This window comes from Colossoma macropomum, unplaced genomic scaffold (assembly GCF_904425465.1).
Source record: "Colossoma macropomum unplaced genomic scaffold, Colossoma_macropomum, whole genome shotgun sequence".
Taxonomy (NCBI): Eukaryota; Metazoa; Chordata; class Actinopteri; order Characiformes; family Serrasalmidae; genus Colossoma; species Colossoma macropomum.
The window spans coordinates 35,224,988-35,242,234 of record NW_023494800.1 but is presented as its reverse complement, the minus strand read 5'-3'; the positions used below and the strand labels follow the sequence as shown (position 1 = coordinate 35,242,234).

Below are 17,247 nucleotides of genomic sequence, written 5' to 3'. Positions count from 1 at the left end.
CGGTGTTTAAGCAGAGCAATAGACAAAATTCCACTTATCATTGCTCGTTTTTTCACTCACGGTCTACTTTTCTTATTTTTCCTTCCTTCAGTTTAGTAAATAATTTTAATCCAGCACAGTGTCAGCATTAACATATTCTATAAAATCATTTTTATATCAGGTCCAGTCAATATTTTTATTCTCTCAGTTGTTGTAACAGTTTATTTTCTAAAATAAAAGTCTCCGTGCATAAAATCTGTTTGAGGAGATTAAAAACTAGGTAGAGCTGGTATGCAGGACAGTAATCTGGGTGGTCCGAGGGTGGACCAGAAGTGGCCAATGATAAGTGGGGTAGTGACCTTATCAAGACAGCGGACCAATATATGTTCGCTATCTGGGTGGAAGCAAGTGAGTGCAGATGTGAGCTGAGTGTAGATCGAGCTGTTAGCCAAAAGCCTTGCTATTGCATGCTACAGCCTGTTAATATAGCACAGTGACTTGTGCACCAGCTGTGCCTTCTTTAACAGCAGTAAAGGCTTCGATAGGAATGGGAATATTAAAGAATTCGCCAACAGTCATGTTAAAATATATATTTCATAATATATATATATATATTTTTTTCATTGCATGGCCATATTTTGAGTGAAAGATCAAAAGGATGAGCACTCCAGCCCCTGTTTATCAGAGGTGCTGATATCTCTGAAGGACCCTGTATGTATCTGTATATAATATGAGCGAAATGTGCTGATACATTAATAATAAGCGAGTGTTTAGACTCCTCCTCCTCCTCCTTCTCCTGTGGTCAGTCTCTCCCTGCCGCGCGCTCCAAGCGCACAGTCTGGGCGACGTCTGAGCACGAGCGAGTGTGTGTTTTCTGGTCTCCGCCCCCCTCCTCTCTCTCTCTCACTCTCTCTCCACGCCTCGCGCGCACTCACGCGGTTTACTCTCGTCGGATTGTGTCCACTCTCTCCATCTCCGTCATCCTGAGGTTCTCGTGAGGACTATCAGCGCCGACCGGACTCCGGTGCTCTGTGTGTTTGTATGGGATGCGCGCGCTCGGTCCCGGGCAGTGGCTGTGCAGCGATGGCTCGCGGCTTCTGCACGCGCTACACCATCGCTGCGCTGGTGCTGCTGTTGCTGCTGCTGCTGCCGGGTTCCACTACAGCGGCCAGAGGAGGTGAGTACGGAGCTGCGGGGACATCAGGAAAAGTTCATGCAGTGGCTGTAAACGGCGCGCGCGCGCACGCGTGAAGCTTTTGTGCACTTGGTTCATATGTGAGTTCTTATGAACGTGTGAGCATTTTATATATATATATATATATATATATATATATATATATATATATATATATATATAGAGAGAGAGAGAGAGAGAGAGAGAGAGAGAAAGAAAGAGAGAGAGAGAGAGAGAGAGTCCCGTGCAGGCATCGATTTCTCACAGCTGCGGTTTAGTCGTGCTCTAATGGAATGTGTGTGTGTGTGTGTGTGTGTGTGTATGTGAGCCGGGATGTACGGCCGAGCGCGCGGTGCAGATGCAACAGGCTGCGCGAGCGTTATTCTGCAGAAACGCCACGAAGCTTCATAACATCTGGCTTTAGCACGGACAGATAACATCTGGCAGTATCTAAGAGTCTCTCTCTCTTTCTCTCTCTCTCTAACTGTATCTCTCTCTTTCTTTAAATTCATTTCTCCCACTCCTTCTTTCTCGTACTTGCATCTCTGTTTTCATTCCTCTCTCTCTCTCTCTCTCTCTCTCTCTTTCTCTCTCTCTCTCTCTCTCTCTATATATATATATGTATGTGTGTGTGTGTGTGTATTCATTCCTTTCTACTTCTCTCTTTTTCTCTCTCTCTGTCTATCTATTGCTCTGTCTCTCTTAAACTGTATCTTTCTTTATATTCCTTTCTTCCACTTCATGTATCTCTTTGTGTCCGTGTCTCTCCTTCTCTCTATCTCCCTGTCTGTAATTGCATCGCTCTCTTTCTTTTCATTCCTTTCGACTTCTCTCTCTCTTTTTTTCTCTCTCTCTAACTGTCTCTATCTCTTTCTTTGTATTCCTTTCTTCCACCGTTCTTTCTCTTTCTGTATCTGTACCTCTCTCTCTCTCTCTTTCTCTGTCTGTATTTGCATGTCTCTCTCTTCAGCCCTTTCCCACACTTTCTCCCTCTCTCTATCTCTGCATCTCAATCCGCATCTCTCTTTCTTTTCATTCCTTTCCACTTCTCTCTCTTTCTGTCTGTCTCTCTATCATTCTTTATATTCCTATCTTCCACTTTATCTATCTCTTTGTATCTGTATCTCTCCCTTTCTCTCTCTCTCTCTCTCTGTATTTGTATGTCTCTCTTTTTTATCTCTCATATATATATATATATATATATTCTTATTCTATTCTTTATATTTAATTCTTCTCTCTATATATATGTATATCTCCCTCCTTTTCTTTTCATTCCTTTCTTTTTCTCTCTTTCTCTCTCTCTCTCTGATGTGTGACTGTTATCTCGTTTGAGCGACAGCGTATCTGCCGCTGTAGCAGGTCAGTGGTCAGTGTATTTGATCTGCTGTGTGTATTAAAATATCATGGAAAACTGCATTTTTACAATAAGAGAGTTTGATGTAGTAAATAAACACTGTTAAAGTTTCAAAGCATCCAGACCCTGCAGTTCAATCTGAACAGAGCTTGATTACATACTGCAGCCTTAAAGGGGAACTCCACCAAGTTTTAAAAAAAATTCTACATAATTAAATAGTTAAGACGTAAACAGAGTCGTTCAGAGTGGTTTGGTGTGAAACGCTCCGCTCTAGAGAAACTTACCGAGTCAGAACTGTTCACAGTGGTGGTGATAGGAACCAGACGTCCACCTCTAAAAGCTGCCTATTACATAAAATGGTTATGAATTCACTGATGTCTGAGAAATTGCTTTACGACAGTTTTGTGATTAAAGTTTAAGTTTAAAATGTATTTTAATGGTGGAGGGATACATGCAGGGCATTGTAATCTCTCTTTTTCTTTATCTCTCTCTTTCATGCAGTGCAAAAAATGATATTTTCCATTGTCATCATTCCATATAAACTCAAAAGACTCGTGTAGGTTCACTGGTAGTTTTGGATAGTAAATAAAATGTCAAATATTTGTATTGTAGTCATGGCGACCCCTGGTTCCCATCACCACCACTGTAAAGATATTTGAGCCATTTCACACTAAACTACTCTGAATAACTGTGTATGACTTTTATGACTGAATTATTCAGAAATGTAGAAAAATTGGTGGAATTCCCCTCAAAGGCACAGTAGGAAAAAGGAGCCTGTTTAAATTTAAGCCAGGGGTCGACAACATGCAGCTCTGGAGCCTCATGCGGCTCTTTTACTGTCCTGTTGTGGCTCCACAGCTGAATCAGATTTGTAGGTAAAAATAAAATAATCCTCCTTTACAGTAAAATAAAGCTCTGCTGATCGTTCAACACAGTTTAACAGTAAATGGACTTAAACTCTGGAGTTAATGTAGAACTGCTAATTCACCCTTTAACCCTGAAGATCAGCGCAGACTGCTGGTCACCATAGCAACGCTAACATAGTAGCTAATGAAAAGGCAAAGAGAGAGATTTAAGACGAACATTGATAATTTGGAGACTAATGGACTTATTTGTGTTTATAGTCACTCCAGCTGGTTTCCTGATACGTTTAATCTGCAACGAGAAACTGACAAACACTATAACGCCACAAAGCTGAAGTCAGTTTCTCATTTGAATTTTCCCGTTCCACCTTAAATGGTGCAGCAGTTACATTCTGGCGCCTCAGGCACCATTTAAGATGGAACGGAAGAATTCAAACAAGAAGCCGGTGAATGAGAAGCGACTTCAGTCTTGAGAGTTGAGAGACATTTTACAAGAAACTGTTCTACTTTTAGAAAAAGTTTCCTGCTGGAGATGCGAGAAAAGCAGCTATAGCTGAGCTAAAGCTTAAAGCAGAGCAAAGTAAGTCTGTGTTTTGGTTTATATTACATATTTTTTACCCTATATTAGCACATTAACACATACTGAGTCATATTTACAGCCAAGATGGTAAAATGGGCATAAAATGTTGTGGCTCCCAAGGTGGTTTGGTTTTTAATGAAAGGACAAAATGGCTCTTCTTAACATTTGGGTCGCTGACATCTGGCCTAAGGAGATAAAAAGAAGTTGGCAAATGGTCACGTGAGGTAAAATATGACTGTTTTTCATAAATAAACTCACACGAATGTCATCGTAAGTGGGCTTCAAGGGGGAAAATTAAATAAAAGAAAATACTGGCTTTAATTCCGGTGTTTATGCACCCAGTTCCATTAACTCTAATTTCATCTGGACTCGATATCTGAAGTCAGTTGCTCTGTAGGGCGTTTGCGGCCGGCCACAGAGCGGAAACGTCCTATTGTGTGGAGCTGTTGACCCTCTGGGACTGTTAAAGTGGAAAAATTCATGCAAATGCTGGAGGATGATGTGATATGTGGGAACATAATGGGTGATTTAGGATGAATCAGTTCACAGATGAATGAATAAGATCAGAGCCGCACGTCCAGTCTGAGATCTTTCTTCATCTTTCGCAGGTGTAATTGTCGCAACGTCCTCCGATTGTCCCCGCTGAGCTGACTTTGACCTTTTGACCCCCGCTTAACTTAACCGGTCCCTCACAGTGAGTTATTTGCAAGTCGATGAGCAGATTAGCCTCGAGGATTTGATTCCCCGTTCTTTCTGTGAAGTATGGAAATCAGTTTGAACTTGCCTGCCGTCCATAATTAACGAGTAATATTCATCCATGATGTTCAGAGGACGTCACGTGAGATATGTCAGCGATTCTTGGGAAGGCCGCCCTCGCCGGACCTTTGAGAGAGCGTTCGTTTGCAGATAGAATGGGTATTAAACTGTCCAATCGTCGGCAGGCTTCTCTGAAGTCATGATTAGCTTTGGATGTTATTTTAAGCACTTTTGTATTATGTATTTATGGTGGTGCACATCATAATAGCGCTAGGCCTTCATTTCAGGACTTAAAGGTCTAAAACCCAGTAAAAATTAAAGGAAGTGAAACCCATGTCTGTAATAAAGCTAATCTCTGCTCTAATTTCCATTTTGGAGTTTTGAGCAGATTCGAGTTTTCTGAAAATTTCTTTTGAGGATGTTGAGTACATTCAAATTTTCTGAACATTCCTTTTGGGAATTTTGAGCATGTTGGAATTTTCTGAACATTCTATTATAGAATGCTGTGAAAAATGTAATTTTCTGAACATTCCATTTGGGATTGTTGAGGAGATTCGAATTTTTCTAAAAATTACTTTTTAGATTGTTGTGGAAAATTGAATTTTTTGAACATTCCATTTTGGAGTTTTGAGCAGATTCGAATTTTCTGAAAATTCCTTTTTAGGATGTTGAGGACATTCGAATTTTCTGAACATTCCATTTCAGAAATTTTTGAACACTGGAATTTTCTAAGAATTCCATTTTAGAATGTTGAATCCATTCGAATTTTCTCAACATTCAATTTTGGAATGTTGAGTAGATTCGAATTTTTGAACATTCCATTTTAGAATGTTGTGGAAAATCAAATTTTCTGAACATTCCATTTTGGAATGTTAAGTAGATTGTAATTTTCTGAACATTTCTTTTTAGAACGTTGTGGAAAATCAAACTGTCTGGACATTCCATTTTGGAGTTTTGAGCAGATTCAAATTTTATGAACATTCCATTTTAGAATGTTGGGGAAAATCAAATTTTCTCCTATGGGGTTTCTAATGGTATGTTAGTGCTAAGCTAATGCAGGCATCAGTTTTAGATTAACAAAGGCATTTGAAGCTTGTAGAAGACATTTCACATGTTTTATCTGAAGCGTAAAACATTTTACCTTGTAGCAGTTTTACAATGAATCTTTCAGTAGAGTCCTGCTGCTGCTGTTTTCCATTCCTAACAACTACCTGGAACTTGCTTAGACTTTTATTTACAGTCATTGAAATATCTAGAAGGCCTTCAGTTCAGCTCGCTTGGCTTTATCTGCCTAGATACCAGGGGAAAAACATCCTGACTGGATAGTCGTAACAGTTTTACAACAGTACAACAAGTACTAAATACAACACTGATTCTATTGAATGCAAATAAACTACACATTTATAGTATGTATTTATAGTATATCCCAGAAATCATTAGGTCTTCTCTGAAGTTCTAGGAGGCCCTGAGGGTTCCCCACTGGTAGTGACACAGTTTCAAGCCTTTGCCTGTTGATCACAGGTACAAAGCTCTTTGTTAAGGACTACATTTCCCAGAATGCATCTGCTCACATCTTCTCAGGGATATGGACGGTGTTGCTGAGTACGCTGGTAGTGTGTGTTTGCATCAGGAGGTGTTTGTTAGGTCAGAAGGAGGCTGACTATAGCATGGAGGTCCGAGCCTCACAGTGTATTTGTGTCTTTGTGGGGACCAGATCCCCCCAGTATGACGGGAACACGAGCGTTTAGTGGTTGTGGGGACGTTCGTCTGCTCTAAAGAACTGCTTTAATCCCACCAAACCGCAGCTTTTATTAGAGAAAGTAAAAGAGGCAGAGGATGAAACACACACACACACACACACACACACACACACACACACGCAAACATTGATACACTCTAGTGGGAGTGTGTGTGTGTGTGTGTGTGTGTGTGTGTACAGCAGCATTGTGTGATCATTCTGGGTGTTTCTGTTTTGCTTTTACACTATTTAAAAATACCAGCCTTCTCTCTCTCTCTCTCTCTCTCTCTCTCTCTCTCTCTCTCTCTCTCTCTCGCTCCTGTCCTCTCTTTTTCTCTTTACCTTTTCCCTCTTTCTTTTTCCTATCTCCCTCTACTCTCTCTCTCTCTCTCTCTCTCTCTCTTGCTGTTCTTTCTCTCTTTCTCTCTCCCTACTCCCTTAACCTTTTTCCTTTTTACTCTTTTTCCTCTCTCTCTCTCTCTCTCTCTCTCTCTCTCTCTCTCTCTCTCTTTCTCTCAACCTTTTTCCTCTCTTTCATTTTCTTATCTCTCTCTCTACTCGCTTTCTCTCTTTGAGGTCAACTCTCTTTTTTATCTCTTTCTCCCTTTCTGTCTTCCATTCTCTATCTCTCTCCTTTCCTCTCTGTTCTCTTTCTCTCTACCTTTTTCCTCTCTTTCTTTTTCTTCTCTCTACTCTCCCTCTTTAAGACCATCTCTCTCTCTGTCTCTCTCTCTCTCTCTTTCTCTCTCTCTCTAATCCTAAGTGCTTCTACTCCGTAATCTCGTTCCTCTCGAGTGTTTTCCTGCTTGCCCTCTCGTCTCTTGGTGGTCTTCTTCTTAGAATTCCATTTTTTTTTTATTTTGGAGCTATTTTCATATCCGCTGCAGAAGAACAAGAGGCGAAAAAAGCAAAAGAAAGACACAAAGGAGCGGGAGAAGAGGGGGATGATGGAGGGGCAGTAAAAAGGGTCAGGAGAGAAGGACAGAAAATGGAGCAGAGTAAGTTTGTGTTTTTGTGGACAGAAAAATGTCAGAGACAATGAAATTACGCTCGCGATGTTTTTCTGGAACAGGAAGAACGAGAAAGAATGAAGAAAGGACGAGGGCGAAAGTGCAGGTGGGGGTGCAGAAGGAGGAGTGGAGTGGAGAAAGGGGGAAGAACAGCAGGAACAGAGGGGGCGCTGAAAGAAACTTAGGCAACAATATCACTGTGATCTTAATGTGTCTCATTATGCAAATTTTACGCACATAAGAGCATTTTATGCATTTTTTTTATACAACAGCAAGTTCTGACGGCACAACCTGATTGGCTGAGATGCCCTCTAGGTTTCTCCCCCACAACTATACAATTCCACGGAGCACCGCTGGCTAAGTAATGACCGCTTTGCAGCTAACTGTTCTTAGTGGTCAGGACCCCCATGGACCCTCACAGAGCAGGTACTATTTGGGTGGTGGATCATTCTCAGCACTGCAGTAACACTGACGTGGTGGTGGTGTGTTAGTGTGTGTTGTGCTGGTCTGAGTGGATCAGACACAGCAGTGCTGCTGGAGTGTTTAAACACTGTGTCCACTCACTGTCCACTCTATAAGACACTCCTACCTTGTCGGTCCACCTTGTAGATGTAAAGTCAGAGACGATAGCTCATCTGCTGCTGCACAGTTTGTGTTGGTCATCCTCTAGTCCTTCATCAGTGGTCACAGGACGCTGCCCACAGGACGCTGCCCACAGGACGCTGTTGGCTGGATGTTTTTGGTTCTCAGTTCAGCAGCGATACTGAGGTGTTTAAAAACTATTGTGACTACAAACTGTGATGCTGTAGGCTGGTTGACTGGCTAAGATAGCTCCACGTGTTTATTATGTGCCTTAAAACGAGCAATCTTGTGAGACATTAGGGGGCAGAGAGGCGTGGGGGGGGGTGGTTGGGGTGGATGCGGATATGCTGTACTTTAGATTTGTTTGGTTCAACTGGCCTGACCGGTCCAACTGAGCGAATGTGTAGTACATATCACACACACACACATATAAATATATGATAAATATTGAGATATACATTTTTACCACATTGCCCAGCTCTACTGCTTATCAGTTCTTTTGGTGTAATATATGATTTTTTTTTTTTTGAACTTCTTTTTATTTCCTTTTTATCATGTGCAATCGTACAGTACAGTTATATCATCAAACACACAACACAGGGCTCAGAGGTGTATATCTTGGGGGCAGTCCATGAATTTTGGCATCCTCTCATTGTCCATAAACAATTCCTCAGGGATAAATAACCAAATTCTTCCATGAACATAAAAGAAGCAGATAGATATGTTTTATAGTAAAACACATTCACATGAGGAGAAAAGAAAAAGGAAAGAAGAATATATATATATATACACACACATACATGCGGAAAGAATTGTTTCACTTAGATGACATCAGTTGAAAACAAATATGTAATTACTGAGGACCATTTAGTCAAGAATACGTCTGATCTCAACTGTAATCTCGCAGTTATACTTTCCATATAGTAAACATCCTTAACTCTTTCCCTCCATTGTATTACCATGGGGGGCTGCGGCCTCAGCCAGGAAACCGTAATCATCTTAGCGATTAGAAGAAGGACTCTCAGTAATGATGTCTGATTATTATTTCCTACATTTTCTGGTAATATTCCTAATAAAAATAGGATGGTTCTAAGGGCAACTCTATATTTAGGCATTTTGATTTCTTTTTGTATGTTTTGCCAGTATTCTGATAACTTTGGACGGTTCCAATATACGTGTGTATGGTTCCCTACCAGGCCACAGCCCCTCCAGCATTGATCAGAGGTGCCACTGAATTTTGATGTGACAAGAGGAATCCTGAAAAATCTCATCTTAACTTTCCATTCAGATTCCTTCCAAATTGGGCTATTAATTGTTTTAAATCCCTCTCTGCATGATAATTCCCAGTTTTTATCAGAAATTATGGTATTCATCTCCAATTCCCATTTTCTTTGATGTCCAAACTGTTATCCACTAATTCATGTTTTGATTATTGGTATTATTGACAGACAGCCCCCTCAGCCTGTGACCAGCCCCCTAAAATAAAATTCTGGCTGTTGTGTGTGTGTGTGTGTGTGTGTGTGTGTGTGTGTCTGTGTGTGTGTGTGTGTGTGGGTGTGTGTGTGTGTGGGTGTGTGTGTGTGTGTGTGTGTGTGTGTGTGTCTGTGTGTGTGTGTGTGTGGGTGTGTGTGTGTGTGTGTGTCTGGGTGTGTCTGTGTGTGTGTGTATGTGTGTGTGTGTGTGTGTGTGTGTGTGTGTGTGTGTGTGTGTGTTAGCAAACTATCAAATGCTTCCATTAGGCAGTCACAGAGTACTAATCAGTTTAACAGGAGATGTGTGAGAGCTGGTGTGAATTTTAAATGAGGAGAGAGAGAGAGAGAGAGAGAGAGAGAGAGAGAGAGAGAGAAGGGGGAGATAATTGGAGGGAAAGGGAGAGAGGGAAAAATATCTGTAAGAAAGAGAGAGACAGAGCAGGGGAGGGAGATGAAAGAAGGGGAAAAAAAGAAAGAGAGGAAGGAGAAAGTAAAGAGAGAGAGAGAGAATGGGTAGATAAAGAGAAAGGGAGAGAGAAAATTAAAGAAGGAAAGACAAGAAGAGAGAAGGGGAGACGAGTAGAAAAAGGGAGAGGGAGAGAGAAAAGGAGAGAAAGGTGAGGGAGAGAGAGTGATGGAGAAAGAAAGAAAAAGAGATGAAGGAAAGAAAAAGGAAAAGGAGAGAGAGAAAAGGAGAGAAAGGTGAAGGAGAGAGAGACGTAGAAAGAAAGAGAAGGACAGATGAAGGGAAGAAAAGGGAGAGAGAGAGAGGGAATGGGGAGATAAAGAGAAAAAGGGAGAGAGAAAATTAAAGAAGGAAAGACAGGAAGAGAGAGAGAAGGGGGAGACGGGTAGAAAAAGGGAGAGGGAGAGAGAAAAGGAGAGAAAGGTGAGGGAGAGAGTGACGGAGAAAGGAAGAGAAAAAGAGATGAAGGAAAGAAAAAGGAAAAGGAGAGAGAAAAGAAGAGAGAGACGTAGAAAGAAAGAGAAGGACAGATGAAGAGAAGAAAAGGGAGAGAGAGAGAGAGGGTGAGAGACCTACACCAACAATAACACGAGCAGTATGTGCTGAAGCCTTTCTGGACTAGGTTATTTAACATCAATGCATCAGTATATTGTATTTTCATGGGGTCCTTCGACTCATGGGGGTCCTAGGTGGCTGCCTAGTGCAAAGACCACCTATGCTTACATAGTAGTAAAATATATGCTGTATCTGATCCACTCACACCAGCGCAACACACACTAACACACCACTACCACGTCAGTGCTGAGAATGATCCACCACCCAAATAACACCTGCTCTATGGGGGTCCTGTGGGGGTCCTGACCACTGAAGAACAGGGTAACAAAGTATGCAGAGAAACAGATGGACTACAGTCTGTAACTGTAGAACTACAAAGTGAAACGATATGGTCAGTGGAGCCGATAAAGTGGACAATGAGTGTAAAAACAAGGAGGTGTTCCAAAAACACCCTTTTATTGAAATCAAATTAAGGTTCAGGAGCTCCATGAGGTTTGGCCACCTCGGCTGTGAGGCCTTCAAAGTTCTGGACGTGAGGGAAGCAGTGACCTCGCTGACCGTCCAGGCCTCACTGCACGCCTCCCAGCTTAAATTCCATTATATGTTATAACCCGCATATCATTACATCACTGTCAATGTGGCCATCGATTGTTATGAAGCATTAAATATTCATATAGGGCGCAGTATTGATTTACAGCCGCAAGATATGCGGCTTCATTTATCAACTCCGATGAGCAGCGAGGCGGGCGCTGAGGCGACGGGGCGGGAACTCGGCCTGCGGAAGGAGAGCGAGGACGGTGCTGTAATTAGTTTCAGATTTGAATGATGCTATCGGTCGAGCATGGATTTGTGTGGGTTTTGATTTTTCACAGCACAGGAAGCAGCACTTCCCAGCGCAGGCTGTGTTTTATGATGATTATTATTGTTATTCATCCTTTCAGCCTCTGTGTTGTAGCTACAGTCCTGTGCAAAAGTCAGAGAATTCATTTCACAAGCCCATTTCCGAAAAAGTTGGGACACTGTGCAGAATGTATATAAAAATAGGATGCAATGATGTGCAAATCATAATCATGTAAACCATAATTTTAAAGGAAAATACTACAAAGACAACAAGTCAAACGTTGAAACTGAGAAATGTTATTATTTTTGAAAAATATTTGCCCATTTTGAATCTGAATCTTCCCAAAAAAGTTGGGACGGGGGCCTGTTTACCACTGTGCTTCATCACCTCTTCTTTTAACAACACTCTGTAAGCGTTTGGGAACTGAGGAGACACTGCTGTAGTTTAGAAAGTGAAATGTTTTCTCGTTCTTGTTTGATACAGAATTTCATTTTTCATTTCATAATGTGCCAAATGTTTTCAGTGGTGACAGATCTGGACTGCAGGCAGGTCAGTTTAGCACCCGGACTCTTTTAAATCAGAGCAGTGCTGCTGTAATACATGCAGAATGTGGTTTTACATTGTCTTGCTGAAATAATCAAGGCCTTCCCTGAAAAAGACGTCGTCTGGATGGCAGCATATGTTGCCAAAACATGTATATATTGTTCAGCATTAATGGTGCCTTCACAGATGTGCACGTCACCCATGCCATGTGCACTAATGCCCCCCTACACCATCATGAATACTGGCTTTTGAACTGTGTGCTGATAACAAGCTGAGTGGTCTTTAGCCCGGAGGACACAGTGTCCATTATTTCCAAAAAGAATTTCAAATGTTGATTCGTCGGACCACAGGACACTTTTCCACTTCCCCTCTGTCCATTTTAAATGAGCTCCGGCCCAGAGAAGGGGTTGTATTTCCTGTCAAAATGACCATTAAGTATAAGTTATCCCTTTTTTCAGGAGATACTTCTGATGAGGACGGTCAAATGAAATAAGCGAGTTTCTAAAACTGGAGTTCAAAACTGATTATACAGAGAAAATGTGTCTCCTAACAACCGCCTGGAAGACCTGGTAGACATCAACACTGACCCCATCAGATAAACAGCACTTAAAGCTTTGATCTTTGAGAGAGAGTGACAACAGAAGTAAAGAAGTTTATTAACAAAAGATATTCGGTTCCTCAGTGTTGTTTATGTGATTTGAGTGTGTGTGTGTGTGTGTGTGTGTGTGTGTGTGTCACTGTTGATCCTTTGCTGCTCAGACTGTTTGAACACACCAGTGCTGACCAGAGCAGGACAGCAAAGGAGACTATGTTTTATTTTTTGGTCAGATCGGCTGAATGTCAGATTTTGGCATTTAATTGTGACTTAATTTACTTATTTAATCTGCTTTTTTAGAAAACAAAATCAGCCTGTTTTTCTCTTTCAGCTGGAAACTGAAAGAATGTGTGTGTGTGTGTGTGTGTGTGTGTGTGTGTGTGTGTGTGTGTGTGAGACAGTGATTCAGCAACGTGTGTAAGATTTCATCCACGTTTCTCAGGCCAACAAACTCCTAAACCAGAGCGGAAATGAGTCAAATTTCAGCGTTTTTTATTTTTATCTTCTCTCTCCCTGTGTCTCTCTCTTTCTCTCCCTCTCTTTCTCTCTCATACGCTCACACACAGTCATACACTTCTCTTTTCACTCCTAACTTTTGAAAACTTCGTTCTTTCCCACCTTGTTTTTCCCCTCCTCTCTCACTCTTTATGTCATGATGTGAAGAGAGAGACAGAGTAGGGAGAGAGAGGTATAGTAGGGGAGCGAGAAAAGGAGGACAGAGACAGAGAGAGTAGGGAGCAGAGGTGCGAACAAGCCACTAAGTTGCAAGTAACAGTTTACAGAAAAGGCAGGAAAATGATGGTGAATATGAAGCTGAAGTTGATTTTCTTTCACCAGCTTCGTATTGGAATTTTCCATTCCACCTTAAATGGTGCAGCGGTGACGTTCCGGTGCCTCACTGCTGCTCCATTTAAGGTGGAAAGACAAATTCCAATATGAAGCTGGTGAATAACGCAGGCAAATTCAGCCTGGTGGTGAATGTTAGGCTTGTTTTACCTGCAGAAGCTGTTGAAATTGGTCAAATCAAGAGGGCTGTGTCTTTTTTGCTCTTTTGTTTTGCTGCCATGAGGAAAACGGTCAGTTCGCCTGGTCAGTTTCTCCAGTAAGGGTGGAGCTTGAGTGCTGAGTGAGGGCGCATTGATGCTGTTGATGCTTGGCATAAACACACTGACAGACATCGGACGACAACGCTGTACATCAGATTTACGGCAGGAAACGAATCCATTCACATTAAAAATAATTGACTGTGTCGAGTCCCGTCTGCAGTCTGACTCTCCCCATTTCTTCCACTTTGGGTCTTGAGTCTTTCCGAGTCATGACGGTCAACCTCAAGTCAGAGTCAGAGTCATTGGTGTTGCAGTCAAAGTCGAGTCACAAGTCGTTCTCCTCAAATACGTGACACCTCTGGTAGGGAAAGAGAGCTGTAGTAAGGGAGCGAGAAAAGGAGGGAAGAGAGAGGTGGAGGGAGGGGGAGAGGGTGAGAGAAAGAGAAAGTGGGGAGAGACAATTACGAGAGAGGGGGAAAAATAGGTAAAAACAAAGAAAGAAAGTCGGGAAGAGAAAGGCGAGCAAGCAAGCACGAGAGAGAGAAAGGTGGGTGGCAGAGAGAGAGTCAGAGCGAGTGTGACAGTGGAGAGAGAGAGCTAGAGAGAGAGAGAGGAACAGAGACAGTGAGGAGAGGCAAAGAGAGGCAGAGAAAAGGGGAGCGAGCGAGAGAGTGGGAGATACAGCTAGAGAGAGTGAGAGAGAATCAGAAAGAGAGAAAGGTGGGGAGACAGTGAGTGAAAGAGAGAGGGAAAGTAAGGAGAGAGAGAGCGAGGTGGGGAGAGAAAGAGGGAGAGACAGAGAGAAAGAAAGGGAGAGAGAGAAAGTGAGGAGGGAGAGCAAGTTGGGGAGAGAGAGTGTGACAGAGAGAAAGAGAGAGAGAGTAATAAAGAGAGAGATAGAGAGAAAGAGGGAGGGAGGGAGAGAGAGAGACACAGAGAGAGACTGAGGGCGAAAGACAGAGAGAGTGACAGAGAGAGTGTGTGTGACAAAGAGAGAGAGAGGTGGGGAGATAAAGCGAGGGACAGAGAGAGTAATAGAGAGACACAAAGAGAGAGAGACAGAGAGGGAAGGAAACAGAAGGAGAAATAAAGGGAGAGAGACAGAGAGGGAGGGACACAGAGGGAGAGAGAGAGACAGACTTTGACTTTAAAACACCTTTAATCAACCATTGTCCACAGCGTAAGAGCATCACAACCAGCTCAAAATAAAATCACAAATAGAACAAAGAAAAAAGCAAATAAAACAAAAACCAGCTCAGCTGAGCTGCAGAGATCAGTTCACACGTTCAACACAAACCCACTGAGTTCATCAGGTTCACAAAGCAACCCCCCTCCCCCCCATTCAGCAAAAAAAATAGTCCACATTGTCAATAAGAGTGTAGTAGGTAAAATCAACAAGGAGTCTTTTCAAGATCAATCCTCTGACCATCAGTACTGGGTCAGTACCCCCACGGTTCTCTATTCTATTCCTCCTAGTACACCAGATAGCTAACTTAGCAGCACCATACAAAAAATTCAAAAGAACTAGCGTGTTTCTTTTTGAAACGGTGTACTTTGGACCATAAATAAATAAAACATTGTCAAAAAAGCCTAAAAACTTCAAACCCCATTCCTTAATTAAACCCATAATGGGGCCCAAGCGTGCACAGTGAAGAAAGACATGAAAAACTGTCTCTGACGTCCCACAGAAAGGACACCTCCCACTAATGGATCAATCCGCGCCGCGTGCCTGTTTGTGGCTAAAATCCCGTGTACAATCCTCCATTGGAGGTCACCCACCCTCTTCTCGATGGGTCTTTTGTACAGGGACCGCCAGCTACCTTTCGGGGAAGAGCCAGCCTGAACAACCTCTGTCCATTTAGACTCTCGCACGTCTCTCAAGCTGTGAAAGTGCAGTACTTTAGTATATGCAATGTACAAAGCCCTCTTGGTGAGAGAGCTAAAGAGACCAAGAGTCAGGGTTCCCAAAGACAAGAGTTTCCCCTGACCCTCCTGCCAGTTTTGCATCTCCGAATCTCTCAAATCTATCTCCAGTTCAGGAAACACAGGCTCTTCACTCTGGCACTGGTCTACAGGGGTCACGTCCAGGTAGTCCCGCACAGGAGAAGACAGATCAGACTTCAGCCGATTCAGCATCTGTAGCGCCAGTCGCACTGACCTGAAGCCACCCATCTCCGCCAGCTGTGCTGCTGACACCCAGTCCACACCTCTCCGTAAGTGGCGGACTTTGGAGATGCCTCTTTCCAGCAGGGCCACTCTCAGAGCCCCTGAAACCTGGCTCAGCGCTGGAAACACCGGGTTAAAAAACAGAGGCTCTTCAAAAATCCACATAGACGGTGTAGCACCACTGTCCCTAGAAAATGAGAAGAGCTGCCATGCCTCCACAGCAGCTGAGTAAAAAGCAGTCAGTCCACCTAAATCCACAGAGAGACAGAGAGACAGAGAGGGACACAGAGGGAGGGAGGCCGAGAGAGGGAGAGAGAGGACTGCGCGTGTCCTACAGGGAAATCAGTGTGAAATGTGGCTCTAACTAGTGAAAATGACCACACAGACACAGACAGAGCTGAACACCTCCGATCTACCACAGGTCACCCCGCTCACTCATTACCCAATTAGACGCACACACACACACACACACACACTCACACACACACACACACACACACACACAGACACTCTCCGGTCCCTACAGTCCAAAACAGCCTGTTCCAGGTTCACGGTTTCTGTGATGTCACAGAAATCAACACATTTATGTATGACATGTATCTGCCTGCTCAGCCTACAGCAGTTTAGTTTAGTTCACATGCTGACGTTATAAGGAGTGTTTCAGCCTGGACTGCTTTTTTTCAATGAGACAGCCAATCAGAACAGAGCTCATTTACATATATAAGTCTTAAATGTACAGTAACCAAAACAGCCTGTTTACGTCTGAAGGATAAACAGAGGTTGGAAAATGATCATGTCAAAATGAATTATGGCTTTTTTTTGTACATATAAACATGAAAACACGATAATTGGATGTAAAGAAAAATTGTAGGATATGGAAAATTTGAAATGTTAACAAACGAGAGCGGAGAACACAAGACAAAACAAAATAATAATAAAAAAAAAAACTAACAAATAATAATATTAATAATAATATATTTTTAATTAATAATAATAATAATAATAATAATAATAATATTTAACAACAACAACAACAGTACTAATAATAATAATAACAACAATAAGAAGTTACTTCATGTCCCTGCTCAGATTAAAGGGCCCATATCATACATTTACCTTGCATTTTATTTGGTCCACTTATGGCATGTATATAGTTTGTGGACCAAAAACAGTCATAATTCATAAAAGGATGACCCTTTTCTAACCTCTCTTTATCCCTTAAAATGAATAAAACGAGCTCCGTTGTGATTGGCTGTTCTGTGCTGATTCAAAAAGCAGTCCAGTCTGAAACACTCCTTATAACTTCAGCCTGAATGGGCGGGGCTAAACTGCTAGGCTAAAATGGGTAAATATATTTAAATGAGTTCACTTTTCAATGATAGGAGCCTTTAAGGCTCTTAAGCCTTTTAAACTCTTGTTTTCATGTAATCTTCCATTAATATGTAACGACTTTTGCCGCCTGAAATGTCTTCTGAGTTTTGATGATGTCATCATGCACCAGCAGTTGGGAAAAATAATATAAACCAA

The 17,247-nt window shown here is 42.2% G+C and overlaps 1 protein-coding gene across 1 annotated transcript in view; it reads left to right on the top strand.

The window, feature by feature from the left end:
- The first annotated feature begins 1,020 nt into the window (after positions 1–1,020).
- The window catches only part of unc5da (unc-5 netrin receptor Da), a 282,848-nt gene continuing 266,621 nt past the window's right edge, over positions 1,021–17,247 (top strand). The window contains exon 1 of the mRNA XM_036588857.1: positions 1,021–1,156. Coding sequence (XP_036444750.1) covers positions 1,021–1,156 — 136 coding nt within the window. The remainder of the gene's footprint in view (positions 1,157–17,247) is intronic.